This window comes from Anas acuta, chromosome 17 (assembly GCF_963932015.1).
Source record: "Anas acuta chromosome 17, bAnaAcu1.1, whole genome shotgun sequence".
Classification (NCBI taxonomy): domain Eukaryota; kingdom Metazoa; phylum Chordata; class Aves; order Anseriformes; family Anatidae; genus Anas; species Anas acuta.
The window spans coordinates 12,330,792-12,350,824 of NC_088995.1; the positions used below are offsets into that span (position 1 = coordinate 12,330,792).

The following is a 20,033-nucleotide window of genomic DNA, read 5'->3' on the forward strand; positions in this document are numbered from 1 at the left end:
GCTCACAGGGCTGTCATAAGCAGGCTGATGTTCAGCTGAAAAGCTTTTGTTTCTCATTGTCCCAGTTTCTAATCTGTGACCTCTTCTGTGTTAGTACCTGATTTTTTTCCAAGGTTCTGGTCTGCCAACTGAAGCCTTCACTCCTGTACTCATTGCTCTTGTGCCTGCATAGACAGCGCTCATATTTGGGCTCAGGGGGCTGGCTCAAAAATGTTCATTTAAGGAATTGGTTCAATGCAAGGGAAAGAATGAGTGAAAACCTTCTCCAGGGTAGAGGAAAATGATGTGACATCAAGCTCTCTGTCATGTGCAAAGGAGATACCTCTGGGTTTCTAGCCAGGCTCTGCAGTAGGCAGTGTAGAGCAGGACCTCTCAAAGACTCTTCCCAAGACAACCGCAGGATGTCTCTGGTTTGATGCTTAGTGTGTTGTACGAAAGGTGCCTGAAGGGTTGTTTCACATATCAGGTCTAATCCATCCTCAGCTGGTCCATGGAAATGATTAGCTGTGGCATCATCAGCCTTTTCTTGGAACCTCTAGTCATAAACCTATGCAGTGGTGTGTTTCTCTACAGAATGGACATCTGCCCTGGAGAGACGCTGCTCCTTGTGCAGCTCTGAAGTCCTTTGCTGGTGTGCACCGAGACAGCTTGCAATAGTAATTTAAGATCACAGTAATATTAAACATGATCCATGCCTGGCTAGCTTAGACCACTGTTAACTGATGCATAGGTTAAATTTATGCCTAAGTTCTTCCCCAGATCAATAGTGTTAGACAGATGTTAATTCGGCTTTCAATACTGTAATTGTCCTCCCTCGTTCGGTAGCCACAGTTCATAATGTGATCAGACCTAGTGCAGAGAAATAAAGAGCACAGCAGCACCCACCCACTTCCCTGGCAGGGTGCAGGGCTGGGTGGTGCAGCTGTGGGCTCCCCGAGCAGGGCAGCCAAGCTCCAGCTTCCCTCGAAGTGCTGCCTTAAACACCCCCATTTCACGCGGGACATCTCTGGAATGACCCCTTTTTTGACTTTACACCTCCTCCTGACACTCTGACTTTCTCAGCTCTGCACACAGGCACAAGGGACTGAATGCTCTGTTGCAATGTCAGTTGTTAGCACCCAGACAGAGCGAAGCTGCAGAGGTGCTGTAAGGGTATGGTGGGCACAGCTGCACGTTGATGGTAGGGTAACTCTTTGTGTGACTTGCTAATGGCACTGTTTGGCTCCGAGTGTCAGCTGCTGGTTAGAGTTTCTTGGAATGAAGGAAGTATTAACTGTAAATTGCTGTGTCTGGGATCTAATTACTGAATACATTGGGAAGAGCTTGGGCAGCAATCCAGCAAAGCACTTAAGCACCCAGTGATTTTTAAGGAAAGGCCCCTGACTGGGATTGCTGGTGGTCTCAGACATCATGAAAAGTGTTTGTTAGTAGACCAGTACTTTCTGCTGACTGCTTCAGCACATCCATCTCATTTTCTGAAGTGACGTTAGGAGTTGGGAGTTCAAGGTTGACTGAAGTCTTCAGGAAATGAACTCCTGAATCACTGCTGTAGATTGAAAAGTTTACTCAGGGGAATAGCTTCTTTTGCTGTTCTTCATTCTTGCTGTAATAAGCTATGCCAGCTTTTGATCCACTGCTAAATCCTGAGGTTTGTCTTGGCCCATCTGGATGTTCCTGCCGTAGCTGTGTTACCCAAGATATTCTAATGTGTGATGGTTGGAGCACTCTCTCCAATTAAACCATGATGCAGTGTTTCAGCTACTTCCTGCTAACAGAGGAAGGGGAGAACATATGGAAGGAAGGCTGCAAGGAGAAATTACAGGAGTGACTTCACCCAGGAGAGAGAACAAATTCAAAACAGCCTTTTAGCAAAAGCATCCAGCGTGGCTGGGCGATCCACAACAGGTCTTCCAGTCTGCTTACCAGGAAAACAGATACTTCTTATTCCAGAAAGATTCAGCAAAAATGTCGTGAGCCAAAGACAAAGCCCAGTCTGAACCACTGAAGTATTGTGCTATTTCAGTGGTTCCCAGTCTTTTCCTAGGCAGAATACTTCAGTCCTCTGCACATGCCTCTCTGCCTCTGATGTCTTTGTTCATCTTACCTTCCCTCTGCTTGTCCCTCTTCTCTCCAAGTGCTGCTTTGGCTGCCCTCTCATTCCCACTGCGCTTCCTCCTCAGTTTCCCTGCCACCCCCAGACTTCAGCATGGTTTCTTTGCTTCTCTTCTTCCCTGCCAGCTTTGAGCCCGCACACAGGATCCCACCAGGACGTTTGGCCTGGGCTGGGCTCTGTCTTCTGCCTCGCTTCCACTGGCAGCTCACCTGCTCCTCAGTTACCAGCCTGATTTACTGCCATGCAATTTGCTATGTCCTGCTGATAGAAGTGAGGCTCTGAAGCAAATTGCTGTCAGATCAAAGATGTCCCTCATCAGGGGAAATCTTGCAAGGTCCATGCTTTTAGCTGATGGCTCTTTCATGTTCCTGAAGTATTCTTAATGGACTTCTTTGATATGTTGGTGTGGTCAAGAGGAAAATCACATTCAAAAAGAAATTCAAAAAGGAGCATTCACACCTCCTGTAAATCTTTGTCTTTCTTCCAGGTGTATTTTTAGATTGTGTAAGAATGCAGTTTAGCCAGGAGTTTTACACAGTGGTCCTTTGTGTGGTACAGGCCACCAGCAAGCCGTTGGTAAGCAGCTATGGAAACGCTGTAATCAATAACAGGTACTCACGTCTCTGTGCAAATGGTGCTGGGATGAGAAGGAATTACAAATAATCACACTTTACTAGAATTCATAACTCATTTCCAAAGGTTACCCAACAGTCAAGTGGTTGTCACCCTCTCCACCCTTCTGACTGCTGGTAGTGGAGAGAAGTATGATTGTTATGCCAAGGTAATGAGCAGGAGGTCAGAAAGTTTGATAAGAGCAGGAAAAGCCATTCCGTGTAATACAATTAGCAGTATTTTAGAGTGCAGGTTCAGTAATTTCTATGGTAATTTGGAATGGCTTTTGACTGTGAGAACATGTAGGTAATTTTTTAAGTTAGTCTCTTTGCTAGTGGAAGAGAATTCCACTGCAATAAGGCAGTGTGGTGATACACGGGGCATGGACTGGGGGGCTCGGGAAGCAGAGATTCTGTGCTGTGCTGTGTGACTTTACCAGCTCCCTTCTTCAGGCCTCAATTTTTCCTCTCAGCATGGTCTTCGGTAAAATGCATAAGTGGGTAGTAGCTGCATACCAAGATGACATCGTAGATGGAGCAGATTCATTCTGCAAATGTTTCAGGAGATGCAAGTCTATTCAACAAGCACTGTGCATTTGTTACTGCTACACAAGCTACAGAATCAGAAAGGAGGCACGTGCTCTTTGGGCAAAGGCAGAGTTTGCTTGAGTAGGTCCTAGTTTTAAAAGTACAAGTTCAAATTACAAGTTAGCAGGAGACTTTCTGATGGGTGCCCTTGGAGCACAGGCAAGCTATAGTGTTGTGGGCCCACTTCAGGATATTCTTGAGCAAAGTCATTAATACTTCTTTGTTTTTCAAGAGATGCTTTTAACCTTCCAGAATAGAGATCGTTAAAAATGCGTGTGTGTACACATACACTTTGCTTTTCACTTGGTTGGTGGAAACATAGCTGCTTCTAGCTATGTTGCTTCTTTTCAGCTTTTACTCCTTCTTCTTTTGGGGTTAGAACGAAGAAAGTCTCCAAGTACCTGTATGCTGGAGGATAAGAGGATACTCTTCAGTGTATTTTGCCTCACACTGGCTGCTTGGATTTTAATTCTTTTTTTTTTTTCTTTTCAGGTGCAAGCAGATGACCTACCCAGATGACCTGCCCCAGATCTCCGTGGTCTTTATCTTTGTCAACGAGGCACTGTCTGTCATCCTGCGCTCCGTGCACAGCGTTGTGAATCACACCCCCTCGCACTTGCTTAAGGAGATCATTCTGGTGGATGACAACAGTGACAATGGTGAACACAAATTACTTTTCCTCTAAGTTCTATATCCTGTGTCACTAAGGGACATGAAACATAGATCAAAAGGAGTTTGGTCACTTCTACCTTACATGCATCCTTTTTTTTTTAATGTTGGGATGAAACAGCAGTGGGTCACTCTGTGTTTAAACACAGCCAGAGGAGGAAATTCATACATGCAACCCTTGGTTTTTGGCTAATAATCAGATCTTAAGTTGGTGTAAATTAACGTACTTCCCTGAAGTATGTTATTTGGAAGAGCTTGTGTTTGATAAGATGGTTCATTGAGCCACTTGCACAAACATGTCAGTAAATATTAGCTATTTATATAAGAAATAAATATTATATGGATAAACCCTGCTGATTTCATTGGAATCCTCACAGAATGAATGGCATTTGTATAGGCAATCTCAATATAGAAACAACACTTTTCTCCAAGTTTGCAGATCCAGTGCAATACCATCATTAATAGACCAAAAGTTTAAATTCTGTTTCCAAAGAAAAGTGGGGTTACAGATTCTCCTTGAAGATCATTTCTTTTATGTGGACACACAGTTTGCTCCTTCACACTTACATGTGTTGTAATGTCAGATTTTGAGTTGTTTTTGTTTGTTTGTTTGTTTGTTTTTAATTGGTAGAAAATAAATTAGGCTGTGAAAATGCAACAACAGAATGAGCAAAAAGTGTATGCAACTTTCAGGTCATGTAATTCATTAATGTAAAAATAGCACTTATGTTATAGCCATCAAAATTCCAAATACTGGTGAGCATGTAGGGTGCTGTTAATCAGTCAATATGTTTTATGGGATGGGTTGAAATTGCCTTTAGGATACAGATGACCAGCAATGTTGTTGCATTTTGTTTCTAGAACTGTCCAGCTTCTCAAGTCCTATTTAAAAAGAAAAAAAAAAAAAAAAAAAAAAAAAAAAAAAAAAGGCTCATTTTTACCATTTCCTCCTCAGCTCAACAGCTTTTTAAATCTTCCAGTTTTCAGTTGCCATTCTTCTTCAAAATACCCAAATAGAAAAGAGGGTTGAGAGAACAAATCATTGAAACACAAATAATCCTCAGAACATATAGTTTTAAGAAAGCTTTTGTCCAATTCTGCTTTCAGTTACTGCAGTGTAACCTATGGAGTAATTACATGAGATTGCAAAGTGTTTCAGTCAGCGTAATGCTGAAGAGAATTGGTCTCATTGTTTCTCAGTGAACTCTTATATGGCTTTTCTCTGTCATTCTTCTAGATAGCTGGAGATTTATCAGGTCTTTGATTTGGATGATAATGATTCTACTGTGTAATATAGATCAGAAGAATGAGGCTTCTAATGCTATGGAAGCTTCTACTAGTTTTCCTAATAAATATATTTGAGTAAAAGCCTCATTATGAATAAGTTGTAGTGTAAATGAATTACCAAACTAGATTGATTTTAAAAAAATACGGAGACTGTTTTAGTAATTTGCCTGTTTATAAGCCTATTGAAATGAAGCTGAATAAAGGAGTGAATGAGTTCAGCTCTATCTGTGGTTGAATGCCTGAAAATGAAAAAAGAGATAAGTCTATTTGAAATCTTCAAGATCCATTTAGTTTAATGGGGAAGAAGCCTTGTATTGCAGAATATTAATTGTATTTAAGGGAAAACTTAGAATTAAGGGAAATTAATTCTGATCTGAATTAGGTCTTGACCCAAAATCCACTGAGGTTATTTTTCAAACTCTTATTGAATAGCATAATTCAGACTAAAAAAAAAAAAAAAAAATCACCAATGACTCCCACGTTACTCTGCTATAAGTTCAGAATTGCTCCTCCAGAGGCTAGTTGCAGCCTAATGAAAATCATCAGAGAATTAGATGAGTAATTATTTTAAAATATGTAGACAAACTATCTCTTCAAAACAACACTCAAATCCTTCCTGCCGTATTAAAGCTTTGCAAGTCTAACAGTATCTGCTCTAATGTGCAGAGAATTATTCTGGGTTGATACCCCTGGAACTGGTCTGTCCCACAGCTGTGGTACTTGGTTTGTGTCTGTGAAAGTGACAAAGGGTTTAGGAATATGTAAGGACTTCTTTCCCTTTCTGTTGCAGAATAAATCAAAGTAAAGCATTACATTACAAAGCTATGTTTTCTTATCATTAATGTTTTTTGTTTTTTTCCCCTGCAGTTGAGCTCAAATTTAATCTGGACCAGTATGTCAATAAAAGATACCCAGGTCTGGTGAAAATAGTGCGCAATAACAAGCGAGAAGGACTGATTCGAGCCAGAATCCAAGGCTGGAAAGCTGCAACCTCTCCTGTTGTCGGGTTCTTTGATGCTCATGTTGAATTCAACATTGGCTGGTGAGTTCTTGGCTATTCCTGCAGGGAGAGCAGTGCTATTAGATTTTGCCCTATGTCTCAAGGGCTGTGAAAGACATTAATTCAGCAACTGGGGAGCTGAAGAACTGTATGGATGAGACAACTGTAGGTTGGTGTTTTCACATTAGCAATTATATTTGAATAATGTAATTTGGAGAGGGACTCTTTATCAGGGAGTACAGTGATAGGAAAAGGGGTAATGGATTTCAACTAAAAGAGGGTAGATTTAGATTAGATACAAGGAAGAAATTCCTTACTATGAGGGTGGTGAGGCACTGGCCCAGGCTTCCCCAGAAGCTGTGGCTGCCCCATCCCTGGCAGTGCTCAAGGCCAGGTTGGAGGGGGCTTGGAGCAACCTGGTCTGGTGGGAGGTGTTCCTTCTCATGGCAGGGGTGTTGTAACTGGATGATCCTTAAGGCTTCCTTTCAACCAAATCTATTCTATGATTCTATGAATACTTATTATTATTGCAACACTGTCAACAATCTTCTCCAATGGCTGCAAGTTCCATTAAAAAAAAAAGTTGTTGTCTCTGCTCCAGTACAGCTTAGTGGAGAGGAAAGTAATTTAAACCACAATGAATGGAAAGCCTCCAAAGCAGACAAGTATGGAGATACCATTAAGGAGGCTCAGGGCTCGAGGCAGATGCATGCTTTCAAGTACTTTTATTTTATCTGCTTGTCATTTTCTTTTTCTTCTTAAAAACTTGAATATAAATCTGACTTCTTCATAAATATTCTTACATTTACAATTGAGGGAAACGTGAAATTATTTCCTATATTTTTAATGGGGCTTGAAATTAGCATGCCTTTCCTCATCCTCTTTGTTTTGGAAGGGAGAGGCACTGACTGTGGGTAGCACAGATTTGAGCTTAATGGACCAGATCTACAGTTGCAGTAAATCTTAGTAGCACCACTTAGTGGCCAATATTTGGCATTACTAGACCTCGGGCCTGAAGAAACTGATCTGTACAGTCAGCTGAAAAATGGCTGTTGGGACCTTCAGTATGTAAAATTTGTATTTTCCAAAGACAGGCTGGTATTTGATAATGATGATGCAGGGTTATGATGGAACTGATTATACTCTGCAGTTCTGGGAGATATCCTCAAATTAAAACTAAAAATAGCTGTACTTGCAACCAGAGAGAAATTTAATTGCAAAGGAGTGGAGTGTTTATTTTTATATGTTCATGAATATCTTTTGAAAAATGAAGATGCAATAAAGTAAGCCTTGTAGGGCACCTGGTTTATATTCACCCTACTTTTTCCCCATCAAAGTCTATAATAGCTGTCACTGTAATTTTCTAGAAGCTTAAGAGCTAAGTTGTTTATTTATTTACTTTTAAGGCATCTGGATTTTTCAAATCATTGCAAAAGTTCATTCAGGGTAATATCTGCTACCAGGCAGAACCAGGCACTGAAGCCTGGTGCTGGTGAGATCATGTTCCCGGTGCTTTTTCTGCTCTGAACTGCAGTTTTTGAGTTTTGCAGACAATTTTGTTGCCCATTCTGTAAAGAACAGTAACCCATTCTGTAAAGGATGGTAAATTGAGGTTTTACTGATATACTCTACCCAGAGAAACTAGGCAGTGATGTCGGTAGTCAGAAAAAGTTTTTTGTTGTTGTTTGTTTTTTGGTTGGTTGGTTGGTTGGTTTGGTTTTGTTGTTGTTGTTTTGTTTGTTTGGTTGTTTTGATATATACATATCATTTTAAATTTACTTTGCATTAAGGTCAGGAAGAGTTGAAATCAGTGTAGAAAGAACCTGGACTACTCAGAAAATTAGAGTATACCCGAGATTAAAAAGTGTTTGCATTTACTGCATCCTCCCAGGTGTACTCTCCTTTCAACAAGTCTCACTAATACTGTTGAGCCGGTTTGTGCAGCCTCTCTAGACCACTTGGCTTCTAGAGTAGCTGCAGAGGATGGGTGAGAATAGCAAACATATACCAGAAGTGTAAAGTATTGCCTTGTTTTGAGTCAGATGTGGAAGCTCAGTGTGTTCTTTTCTATTTCGCCTGTTCCCTTCAGCCTCTGGGGCTGCTGACAGCCATCTCCATCGTTGTTCTGCCCGTTCCCTCCTAGTTTTAACTCTGCCCATCAGGACTCACATGTTGGCCTGTCATTTCAATTTTCATCTCATTTCCTTTTACAAGGAGGAACTGGAAGCCTTTCAAGCTGGGTTGCTTTCTTTTTTTCCCATCAGGTTACTCTATCCCTGCCCCAGAGCTGTACCAACTTGGTAGTCGCGAGGGAGTAGCTTGTTAAAGCTCTGCTGTTCTGTTCTCCTGCAAAACCTTATAGTGCATGAATATTTTCCTCCATTTACAAAATACACCCATGTATTCGGAGGCTGCATGGATTACTCCCACTCAAAGCTGTCTATGGATTATTTGTGAGGCAATTAAAAAACAGCCAATTCTTTTGCCACAGAAAAGAGCATTAACTTTCTGTTTGGTTTGTGTTCCATCTCACAGTCATGTACCTGCAGTGCAATTTTAGTCTTCCACTCTGTGCCTGCTTTACCTGCTTAATCAGTTGGCAGATTAATTCGTAAGGAATCAGAGAAAGACCTCATCACTTTCTCATGAAATATTCAGAATTCTGATGACAACAACAACAAACAAACAAAACACCTTTTTCTTTAAACATTAGTTGCCCCACTATGGGTGAGCTTTTGCCTTATAACGCAATGTAGCATTTACAGGCTCTCACAGCATAACTCTCCAGGGACACTTCTAAACTAAAATACAATCTGGTAGGATATTAAAAAAAAAACAAAACTCCACAACCTGGCAGGTTGAATTAACTATTGAATTATTTATTTTACTGTGCTTAATTGCTCCTTTTTTTTTGCTTCTCAGGTGTTGAAATGTGTTAGCATAGAGCAGAGATTTTCTATTGACCTGTTCCCCTTAAGGCTTTTGGTAGTGAGAGCTATACTGCTGCTGTGACAGCAGAAGTGGAGGTGACCAGCTAAAAGGGAGGCCGTTACTATTAATTCTCAAATGGAATTTTAAATGAAAAACATGCGATAATTTTACTGTATAGTTCACATGTAAAATTCCACCTGCCCTGCAATAGAACCTCTTTTGTTTTTAATGGCTATTTAATGTCAATAGAAGTCAGGGTCTAGAGCCCACAACGCAGCAGAACCAATGGCTATGAAACGCTTGGAGTGCTCAGAATACACCTGTGAATATTCAGTGCCAGAAACATCCTTCCTCTTTCCTGGCTGCTGTGCCTGCAGGCAGAAAGGCAGTGGGACAGATGACCTTGTAAGGGGAAATACCAGTGGCCAAGAGGAGAAAAGAAACAAGGTGGAGGGTGGACCCAAGAAGACCACAGGACATTCTGCAGCCGTCTTGTCCTTGCTCCTGGCAGGACTCAGCAAGGACAGTGGCACACGGATTTGCTTAAAACCCTTGATGCTTGTCATGTGCACTCATTTCACTCTTAGAGTAAAGGAGGATCTGCTCTCCCTCTGTCATGTTGGCTCAGAAAAACCCATGAAGACCTTTTTTTTTCTTTTTCTAGTACCCTTGGAAATTGCTGTTCTCTGGTCTTTGGTCCCCATTTGTTTTCTATGTATGTATACCTACAATGGGGAAAAAAGTAGGAAGTGTTTTTCTCTGCCTGCATCTTTTTTAAACTATATTTTCCAGATAAAATCATGTTTCACAGTTGTGCTGTGAGGAAAATGCATCCATCTGTCAGTCTCCAATTTCAGCCAGATTTAACAGAAGGTTAAAGGTCTGAGAGATGGTAAGTTCAGAGAGGAGCTGTGGAAACAGCAACTGAATAGCATTCAAATCAGTTCTTCTACAGAGTGGCTAATAGCATGATCCCAAACAAGTTATAGGAGGTTTCATAGTGAACAGAGCCGTTAAAAGTACCCAAATACAGGGGAACTGTGGGTAAAAGTTTCTACCAGACCAGCTGTGTGATGGGAAGGATGGTTGGCAGGATGGTTGAAGGATGGTTGCAGGATACCAGATCTCATCAATCACGTTACTCACAGACATTAGTCTCAGTCATCACTGATGCTTCGTTATATTCTGTGTCCTGCAATTTGTAGGTAATACACCTTTAGCAGGAAAAGGAGGGAGTACAGTGGGATTTGAATGAAGTTTGGCTGAGAAGGGTAAATGGGAACATGGTTTCTGGTGAGATGAACAATGGGAGAATGCCAAGGCTCGGGTCTGGAAGAAGCATTAAAGAAAGGCTCCAGTGAGTGGGAGTGTGGAAGGAGGCCAGTGTGTAACAATTTAATGGAAAACCACAGTTTTCACAGAAAATATCTCCCAGAGAAGTTGTACTTTCCTGTCTGAAGGTATATTTAAGCCTGCATAGTTTGATTTTCCCCATATTCCTCTGAAGATTTCAGCATTCCTTTTCTGCCTTCTGTATGAGGTTCACCCACTGCGTTTGGCACCATGCAGGAACACGGAGCGCAGACAATTGCATCCTGGCTGATAATTATGTTGTGGAAGATGTAGAGCATTATGCAGACTCCTGTCTTTGAGAGATGGGAAAGAATAACATGACAAGGAGAAGAGAACTTCCCTACTTTCTGTCTGGGAGCAGGAAAGCAGAGATAGCAGAGATGGGGTGTTAATTCTCTGGTTGAGAAAAAGGACACATTGAGTGAAGGAGGGCAGGACTCAATAAGAGAAAGGCACACAATATATTAGCAGTCATAAAGAGGGTGCTAGGAGCCATAAAAGAAGACATAATGATAGAGTATTATACTTGCTTTCTAGCTTAGGAATTGCTTTTGCACATCTCACCAAAGTAGTATCGAAGCAATGAATGGAGTTATGCAGCGCTGTAGTAATTAAAATTTTGCCAGACAAAGGGGAAGTTTCAATAAGGAAGCAGTGGAGTAAGAGGATTTCATCAAAAATTTTCAATATACCAAAGAGACAGAGACAGCCTGACATGAGAAAGAGGATCTGAAATATAAGCCAAGTATCTATTCGCCTGTGCTACACACAGCCCATCATTATAGATTATCCCTGAAGTTGGCAGTGTTTTAAGAAGATAGAAAATGGGGTATTTAAGGAACTAAGAAAAAGAGCTAAAGATCAAGATCCCAGGTCTATGAATAACCCTTTGCAGATACTATTTCATACTGTAATATGTAATGCAATTTGCTATAGTAGCCTTAAGCAATGGATTCTCTAGCAAGTGTGTAAATGAAAAAGGAAGTTGATTTTCTCCTAATTTTCTACTGGCTATGGTTATCCTAACTACTTTTTAATGGAGATGTGGTTACACTTCTGTAGGACAAAGGCACGAGGTCACATGGCTCTTTGGGGACCTGGCAAGGCCTGGGATCTTCTTTCCTTCTAGCAAGAGAAGCACTGGAGGTGAGGGTGAAGTTGTTTGTAGTCCTTCCCCTTTGGAGGATTCGCACCTGGGAATGGGAATCAGGACAAGGATACGCTTCATCGCAGCATCCCCGTTACCAGGCTGAGTTTGACTTGGGAAGTTTTGATTATGCAAAGGAAAGGACATGTCTTTATTGAAGGGGTTTTTCCTCATCCACAGACTCTACCTTCACTTAGGATCAGTGTGATAACTGAATGGGACATGTTTCAGATAGCAAAAGTGAACTAACATTATCTGAGTGAAGAGGGCAGCATGCAGCAGATACCACATGGCCCTTCTGATGCATGGGGCAGCGCCAGCTTGCATACACAGGACGTGCAAGAACAGCACCTTCAGCTATTCATCTACCTAAACAACCTAGAGTGCTCATTGAGGCATCCTCATTGCTTTTCAGTGGTGCAGAAAAGAGCTATTCAGATTTGGCAGCCAAACAGCTGATCTTTAACTCTCCAGCAGGATTTTATCCTGTGTTTGCTCCAGTCTGACTGGGGGCTGCAGGGCTGAAACCTCCCTGATAGAGATGTCAGGCAGAACAGATGGGGAATTTCTTCCTCATCTTAGAGACTGGGGAAGGGAGTGTGATTTTTTTTTTTAATAGTCATGTGTTTTGTGTTTGTTGTTTTTTTTGTTTACTTCTGTGAGCACTTATTTACAGGAAAGGAACTCTGCATGAAATATTCCACAGTTGGCCTCAGTGGAGAATTCTGTATGTCTGTAGATCTCCTTGTCTGCATCTGAAAAATGTATATTGTCAGTGAAATTTGAGGCAGCATATAAAATCACATGCAAAATAAGCTTTCAGTTTACACATCCTTTTTTCTTATGTTTCTGAGTTAAGATTTTACTTCATAGTTTCTGGCAGTGCTACAGCCAGAGTAAAATAAAGTGTTAAATACACTGAGCCATAACGTCTAAGAGAGAATACCATATGGTTGTTCATTTATGTCTTATAAGAACTTAAGGAAGAGTCTTCACAGAAGAAAAAGGAATTATGGTTTGTGGGGGAGGGGGAGATAAAAACAAAGTTGGATTTTTTTAATATTAATTCATTTTTTATTGGAGTAAAAATTTGAATGGCTATAATGGAGAGGAAAAAAATGTACGTTTATCTCAAAACAACCTAGAGAGCAGGTTATTCAGATATCCACTTAGGAAGGGGCAGAACATAAGAGAAACTTTCCCAACACTGTCAGTTATGAAAGGGTTTGGTTTTGGACAAATGCAGAAGTGCCATTTAAGAAAAAATAAATAGAAAGGAGCTGGTGACAAATGCCTAGTGCAATCCTTCTGCTTACAAACTGAAAGTTATTCTGGGCCTGTTCCTCAGATGATACAGGCTGGCAAAGCTTCCCTGGAGTTGTGAAGTTCATTGGAGCAGAGGAGTCAGACAGCAGAGGTTCTGGCCCGTGGCATGCATCTGGTTTCTTCTCTTATATCGCATGTGCTTATTCCTATGTTGTGCCTTCTTAGAAGTCTGCTTGAAGTCAGCAGGTGGTTTTACATATTTAAAGAGTGAATTATATAATCGTGTGCTGAGAAGCTCATTACTAACTTGTTTTTATCTTCTTTTTTTTAAGAAAAAAAAAATTGGAAGAAGCTGTTCTTTTTAGTGTTGTGAAAAATCAGACTTCCCCATTGGCATGAGCTCTGTTGCAATCTGATAAGGATGTAAGACAGCATAAAATTTGTGTTTGCTCTTATGTCTCCTGGGGTTCAAGCTGCTCTGCGTTGGCCCAATATTAAACAGAGAATGCATATATGTTCAGAGACAGACTTACAACGGGATTAGAGAAGCAAGTATGCTCACAGCATGACCTCTGCTTTTGCTCTCAATCTTCTTAGAAGCTTATTTTGTTCTCTGGGTTAAATTCTGCCTTCCAACTCCAACTTTTCTGAACTCTAATGTTTATCTTGGGAGCACTTTCTCTTTGAAGCCCGCAGTACTGGCATTGCTTGCACTCCCTTAGAAGTCAACCTGGATGCTCAACATCTTGGAAATTCCATTGTTTGACCTGCCTCTTATGCTACGGGTAGGCAAAAATATGAAATGCATGGGCTGTATTTAGAGATACGCCCAACAGTCTCTGACAAATCAACACATCCTTTAGCTCCTGATGAGAGATTCCTTCCACAAATCCCCCAGGACAGTTTCTGCAAGGAGGAGTCACTTAACAAAGCACCTGCTGTGGATGTCAATGTGCCTGTGAGAAGCCCACCAGAATTATGGTAAAGCCATATCTGCCTTCTGGCTTTTCAACCATGTACTGTCAGTTGCAGGACTCACCTGGGAATGAGACATTTGCAGTGTGTTCCTATATTTCAGGAGCCACTTCAGAGAAATAAAACCCAAGTGAAAATAGGCATTAGCTTAGCTGAGTCTATGAGAGAATTAAATTTACTGTCCTCTCTCTTCTGGCTTTATCCATTTGCTAGCAATATATTCAGAGGGGGAGGACAACACTGACAAATATACACTTTTAGTGTGGATAGAAGGGAGGAACTTCTTTGTCACTCAAATTCTAGCCCAAATTGTCTGCTTGGTTTTTATAAGATGGGGAAAAAACAAACAAACAAGCAAGCCTGGATGAGGCTAAGCACTACCTATAAAGCTGAATTTTGTGATTATATTTAGTTTACTGAAATCCGTCATGTCTGTGAATATGCCTGGGAGAATTTTTCCTCTTGCTTCAGTAAATAACTTGTCAACAATGTATGCTGCTCTGTTCCCATAAAGTATGTTTCTCGTATACAAGCTAGGAATCTAGTTTGTTTTTTTTTTTTTGCATCTGTGGAAAAAAAAAAAAAAAAAAAAAGGAAGAATCTCAAAATTCACATCTGGCTTGTGTACCTAATTAGGCAGGGCTGAATCCTGCCTCACTGCCAGCAGCGGCCATGTGGAAAGGAAATACTCAAACGCCATATTGCAGCTCATCAGCACAGCACGGCAAACTCACTTGGACTTCAGCAACCACTTCCACTCAGTCCTTTTTGTCCAGGGAGCTGCCAGGAGCACCTGACTTCTCCAGATGCTCAGTGGAGAAGACAAGAGATGAGGAAAGCAAAGAAATGAACATTGGCATGTATAAAGAGGATGAGTAAATCCATATAAGAATGTAGCAGCTTAAAATAAAGGAAAAAATTAGAAATGGTGAGGAAAGATTTAAGCATAATCCTTTCAAAAACCTTAAACAATCAGACAAAGCCAGAATTACCACCAAAGTTGACAAAGGATTTGATGCCAGTGCAGCTCAGCCTACAGACACAAGACTACCGTGCAAGTCTGCTGAGGCCAAAAGATCTACTCCAGGTCTGGACTTGGCTAGCAGTGAATAGCAATTAAAAAAAAAAAAAAAAAAAAAAAAAACACACAAAAAAACCAAACAACTCATATTTCATGGATTAGGCAATGTAAAAAGAGTCTATTACCCTTTCCTGTTGAAGCTCATAGTACTACCTCATTAGACAGACTGGCTGTTACCTCAGGATCTTGGCAGGTAGAAAAAGCACAAGCAATGTTGGTGGTGCAGAGGGCATTTGCAGAATCTGGGGGCTTGAATATTCCTGTAGATCCTACTGCAGTGTGATAGGGCTTGGTGTTTAAATACCCCCTTGCTATTTCTGCTGTCCCTGGTTGGGCAAGGGAAGCTGGGAAATGTGACAGGGGTACAAGGTTTAGCTGAGAAGTCACTCCATTTTGAGTTTTGTCAAGTAACAGAAGAACTCTGCACTGAATTTGCTCATTCCCTGTGTGACTCAGTCTGCTCTCTGGAGGATGTAATCCCTCCACTCTGTGATAACTTCTGTACCAAATCTGCTAAAGCGATGTCCAGGGGCTTCAGAGATGGATCTTTGGCAACACACAAGGGCTTCTGAAATGTTGTTTGAGTCAATTTTGTAACAAGGCTCCTGCTTCAAGCACTCTGCAAGGACACTGACCTCCTCCAAGGTCATTTTTTTCCCCACATCTGCAAGGAGGACTCCTTTACAGGTTAATTAGTGGCCTGTCATTAACATCTATATCTGTTGTTTGGTGTTTTGAAAACCTTCATTTCAGAGGCCAGAAAGGAGTGGGAGAGCCTCCTACTGATATTATGCATGGGGATTACCACAGCTGAGCACGGTGGCACCTGATTAGCGATGGGAGAAGCATGGCTGGCTGACATCTGCCTCTAGGCTGATGAACTGAGATAATATTATGGAAATAACAAACTAGATTCATCTTTTTTTGCATTCTTCCCTGCTTTATTGGAGTTGCAAGAGTTTTTCTGCTGGACACCCGCTGTTTTTTAAAGCACTTAATCTCATAACTATAATCTCATATTAATAACAAAAGCGGCTTACCCTGATTTGGTAGGTCACATTGGCTTTTTAGGGAGGTTCATGTGTGTGGCCTAAGGACTTTATGAATTGGCATTCCAGATAATGTACTGCACTGTCCTGACTCTCTCTCAGGTGTTTCTTGTCTCTCCCACTAAAAATAAAAATTAAAATGTTGGTTTTGCCTGGGGTGCAGTTCTTTAAATGCTTCTTTGGAGGCCTTTAGTGCCTTGCAGGAGTAGACTTTGATAGCAGAGGTACTGCACCAAAAATTGGAGGCAGGCAGTAGTAAGACAGACTTCAAAGCAGTCCAATCATGAGGGATGCCTTGATTTATTTTCAGAATAAATTTAGTAGAGTAAGAATACTACACATGTTGCATAAGAGATGAACATCTAATGCATAACATTCCTGGCCAGGCCTTCAGAGAGAAGACAAGGGGGATTTCTGCAGCTTGCAGTGGGGTCCTTCTCTTCCCACCACGCGTGTGATCAATCTTTTTATTAAAATTTACATGTTCTGTACTATTGGTGTTTAGCTGATTAAATTCAAATGTCCTTTTTCTAGACGATTCCACATAAAACTAGCTTAACTCTCTACAGCTTCTTTCCAAATGAAATGCTGCAACGCCTTGCATTTTTTTTTTTCAGTCATGCCCTTATTTTACATGATTTTGTGATGCTTTATCTGCAGTAGCTCATCCTCGATACTCAAAGGTTTCACTGAATCTGTCTCTTTTTACAGAAGTGAGAGGGGTAAAAAAAGAGAAAGCAAACAGTTCATGGCCTCATGTAAGCAATATGGAGTTTGTGCACACAAAAGAGAAATATTTTGGCCATATTTGAGTAAAGAGAAAATGCTGTTTTCTTACAGATGAGATCAGAAAATTTGTGTTAGTTCAGACTGAGACAATGCAGAATGAAAATGGAGGTTGAATTAATTTCATAACTTGTCCCTTTCTGTTGGTCTACACAAGAAAATACATGGTAACAAACAAAATATAACAGAATATGAAACAACAAATTGAAAGCACAGGAGAATGATTGCCTTTTAACCAACAACAAAAGTATAATGAGAAAAGATCAGTGTTCAACTCCTACTACCCCTGTGAATCACAGCAAGCCACCCTTCCCTCAGAGAAGATACATGTGAGAGCTCTGCAGAATCTTCAAAGTTTATTTCAAGAGGAAACAGTTACAAAAGAACAAGCTGGTGTCTGTTTCTAGTGCTGCTTTGAGAAGTGCTTTCCACCCTTATGTAAGTTTGCTGCCTTTTTGGATCTGTTTCTCTCAAAATTCTTAGCAACTTCAGACTACCTTGGTCAGAAATGGGTGTTTGCACTGAAGCTTTTTACTTTCCTGAAATACTTTGGGAAGTAGGTGCTGTTGAAAGCACATTGATGTTTTAAAGCCTTTTGAAATGATGGCACATTTCCTGCAGCTTGCTGCTTTTGCACCATCTGTCTACTGAGACCTTCTTATTGCCAGAGAGGTTTTAGAAGGTATAATGCAGCCATGCTTGTCATCCAAGCTAGATCCAATGGGGTCAGTCCTTAGAAAACAAGATTAAAATCTTTGAGTAACCTTCAGATTGATTCAGTCCCTTTTTGTTCTTCAGGCCCTTTAAGCAAGAGGCATCCTGGTGGTGTAGACATGAAGAGATTTAGTTACTCTCAACGCTTGCCCATTGCACACTGAAATGACAGTGTCCAGGCATCAGAATAAGTGTTTGGGAAATGTTGTGTTGTTAAACCCTGGTACAACTCCATAGAGGCAATAATTCGTGTGATGTTGGTATGTGAAATGTGCCACACCGAACCCTGGCTTCTGCTCTATGGCAGTGACCTGCACTCAGTCCTGCTGCACTGGGTTTTGGGCTGCCATCTTACTGGTTCCTCCTCTCAGTATCAGAGAACTTTGTTTTATCAGACTGCAAAGAAGGGACTTGGTCTAACTGGGTGGCTGTAAAACATTTTCCTCTTTTTATTGTTCTCAGGGTGGAACCCGCACTTACCCGGATCAAAGAAGATCGAAAGCGGATCATCTTACCAGCGATTGACAACATCAAGTACAACACTTTTGAAGTGCAGCAATATGCCAACGCAGCCCATGGCTATAACTGGGGCCTCTGGTGCATGTACATAATCCCACCACAGGACTGGCTCGATAAAGGGGATGAATCAGCTCCCATCAGGTAAATCTCCCGTGTCACTCTGGTACTATGGTTGTCTCCGTGTCAGCTGTCTGCCAAGGGGGAATTCAAGTGAAGCAAGGCTGGAGGCTTTTGTACAGGGATAGTAAAATGAAACTGAGGAAAACAGATGGCTCTACAAAGCAGTTGATGCATGTGTCACAACTCAGAGCTGCACTGCAGTGTGCATAGAAGTGAGTGTGCTTTAGTTGTGAAAATGTGATTCAAGTTCATGTTGTGTCCCTTAGTAGGATAGCAGGATCTTTTTCATCTAGGCTTTTATTTTCTAAACGGACTGTGGCATGTGTAATGAGCCAGATAAACATTGTGCGTATGAGAAACGAAGGTATTTTGTATGTGAATACAAGGAGGCTGTCTTCACTTTGGGTCTGTAGGCAGCATTCTTGGACATCAGCCCAAACCAGAGCTTCCCAGCAGCACAAGTAGGAGATGTGTTAGCCTTGTCTTGTTGGAGAGTTGCTCTTTTTTTTGGAGAATTTTACATATGTTCTGAGTTTTCCCCCTGGATGGATTTTAAAATAACACTGGACCATATAAGCAGAGTATCATTTTACTTTCTCTGTAAGATAACATTTTGCCTTACAGAAATGGAATTTTCTAAGGAAATACTGTTTCAGGAATTGTGATAGCGGTTTTGAGAATTGTTTAGAGGGATAACAGGAACTGATGAGAAAGGGACTTTCTTTCCCCTTCATTTGAAAATTCACATCTAGCCTTTCTTCTCTGGTGCAGGTGCTTGTCTTACAGCTCCACTGAGAAGTGCCATGCTGGGTGAAGGGTAACCCTTTTAGCAACAGCTGAAATGAGTGCTAAAAAATACACAGCTCACCCATGCACTTTTGGTTTCTCTGCCCTGTTTTTGAGCTTTCTTAAGAAGGATACAAACTGCCACCTTAGAGACATCTTCATCCTGATGTGTACCAGCTCCATCCTAAAGTAAACTAAACCTGCGTTGTATGGTCCCAATGCATGCTCTGGCACAGGTGATATACTTCCTTTCCAGCATAGAACCTGAGTTGTCGGGTCCCAAGAAGTTTATTCCCAATCCATCCAAGCAACTTGAACCTTGTCCAACAGGAAGGCCCAAGTGGTCTTTTAGGAGTGAAAGGGCACAGACAGACTGCTCACATTTCTAAGACTGGTTGGCTGGAACGATCTCACAGGATCCGGCCCTCATACAGGAAATAATATTTCAGTCCACATTTGAGCAAGTGTTGCAAGTTGCTCTTAGGTTCATTCACATGCCCTGTGACTGCAAGACAGAGCTGTGCAGTGACATTAACCTTACTTATCACAGGACAGCACAGTCCTTCCTCACTGACCCTTTGCTCAGCTTGAAACCTCAATAAGCAGTAAAGTAATTACTTACGAAATCGGTTTTCTTGGATAACATGCCCTGTCCTCCTGTCATTGTTTTAAAAGTGCAGGTGTTTTATATCTATTTCACTCAGCTCTGAGAAATAGATTATTGAAGAAGAAAAATTAATCAGCCAAAGCTTTCACTCCTGAAATGGGGGTTTCAGCCTTTTATTCCCGAAAGGTTTTGCACACTTCATTACTTCCAGTTTATATGTGAAATCACTGTATTAATTTTCACATTGGTTGTTCTCATATTTGAGTATCTTCTGTTCAGGAGAACATTGTCAAATATCACATAAGACTGAACCAAGAGGTTAAACCTCAGCAACTTCCTTAGACACAATTTTCAGTGCACTATTTTCAGGTAGCTAGTGCACCCTCTGAAGCGTGGAATTCTGCAAAGAACTTCTGGAAATTCAGCTACGG

The 20,033-nt window shown here is 41.1% G+C and overlaps 1 protein-coding gene and 1 long non-coding RNA gene across 21 annotated transcripts in view; both read left to right on the forward strand.

Annotated features, from left to right (window-relative positions):
• GALNT9 (polypeptide N-acetylgalactosaminyltransferase 9) overlaps positions 1-20,033 on the forward strand; it is a 428,403-nt gene that overhangs the window by 327,519 nt on the left and 80,851 nt on the right. For all 16 annotated transcript variants that reach the window (XM_068653695.1, XM_068653698.1, XM_068653697.1 and 13 more), the window contains 3 exons: positions 3,805-3,971; positions 6,136-6,310; positions 18,033-18,230. In XM_068653695.1, the coding sequence (XP_068509796.1) occupies positions 3,805-3,971; positions 6,136-6,310; positions 18,033-18,230 (540 nt within the window). The remainder of the gene's footprint in view (positions 1-3,804; positions 3,972-6,135; positions 6,311-18,032; positions 18,231-20,033) is intronic.
• Positions 1-20,033, forward strand: part of LOC137841129 (uncharacterized) — a 357,202-nt gene that overhangs the window by 158,103 nt on the left and 179,066 nt on the right. The window lies entirely within an intron of this gene.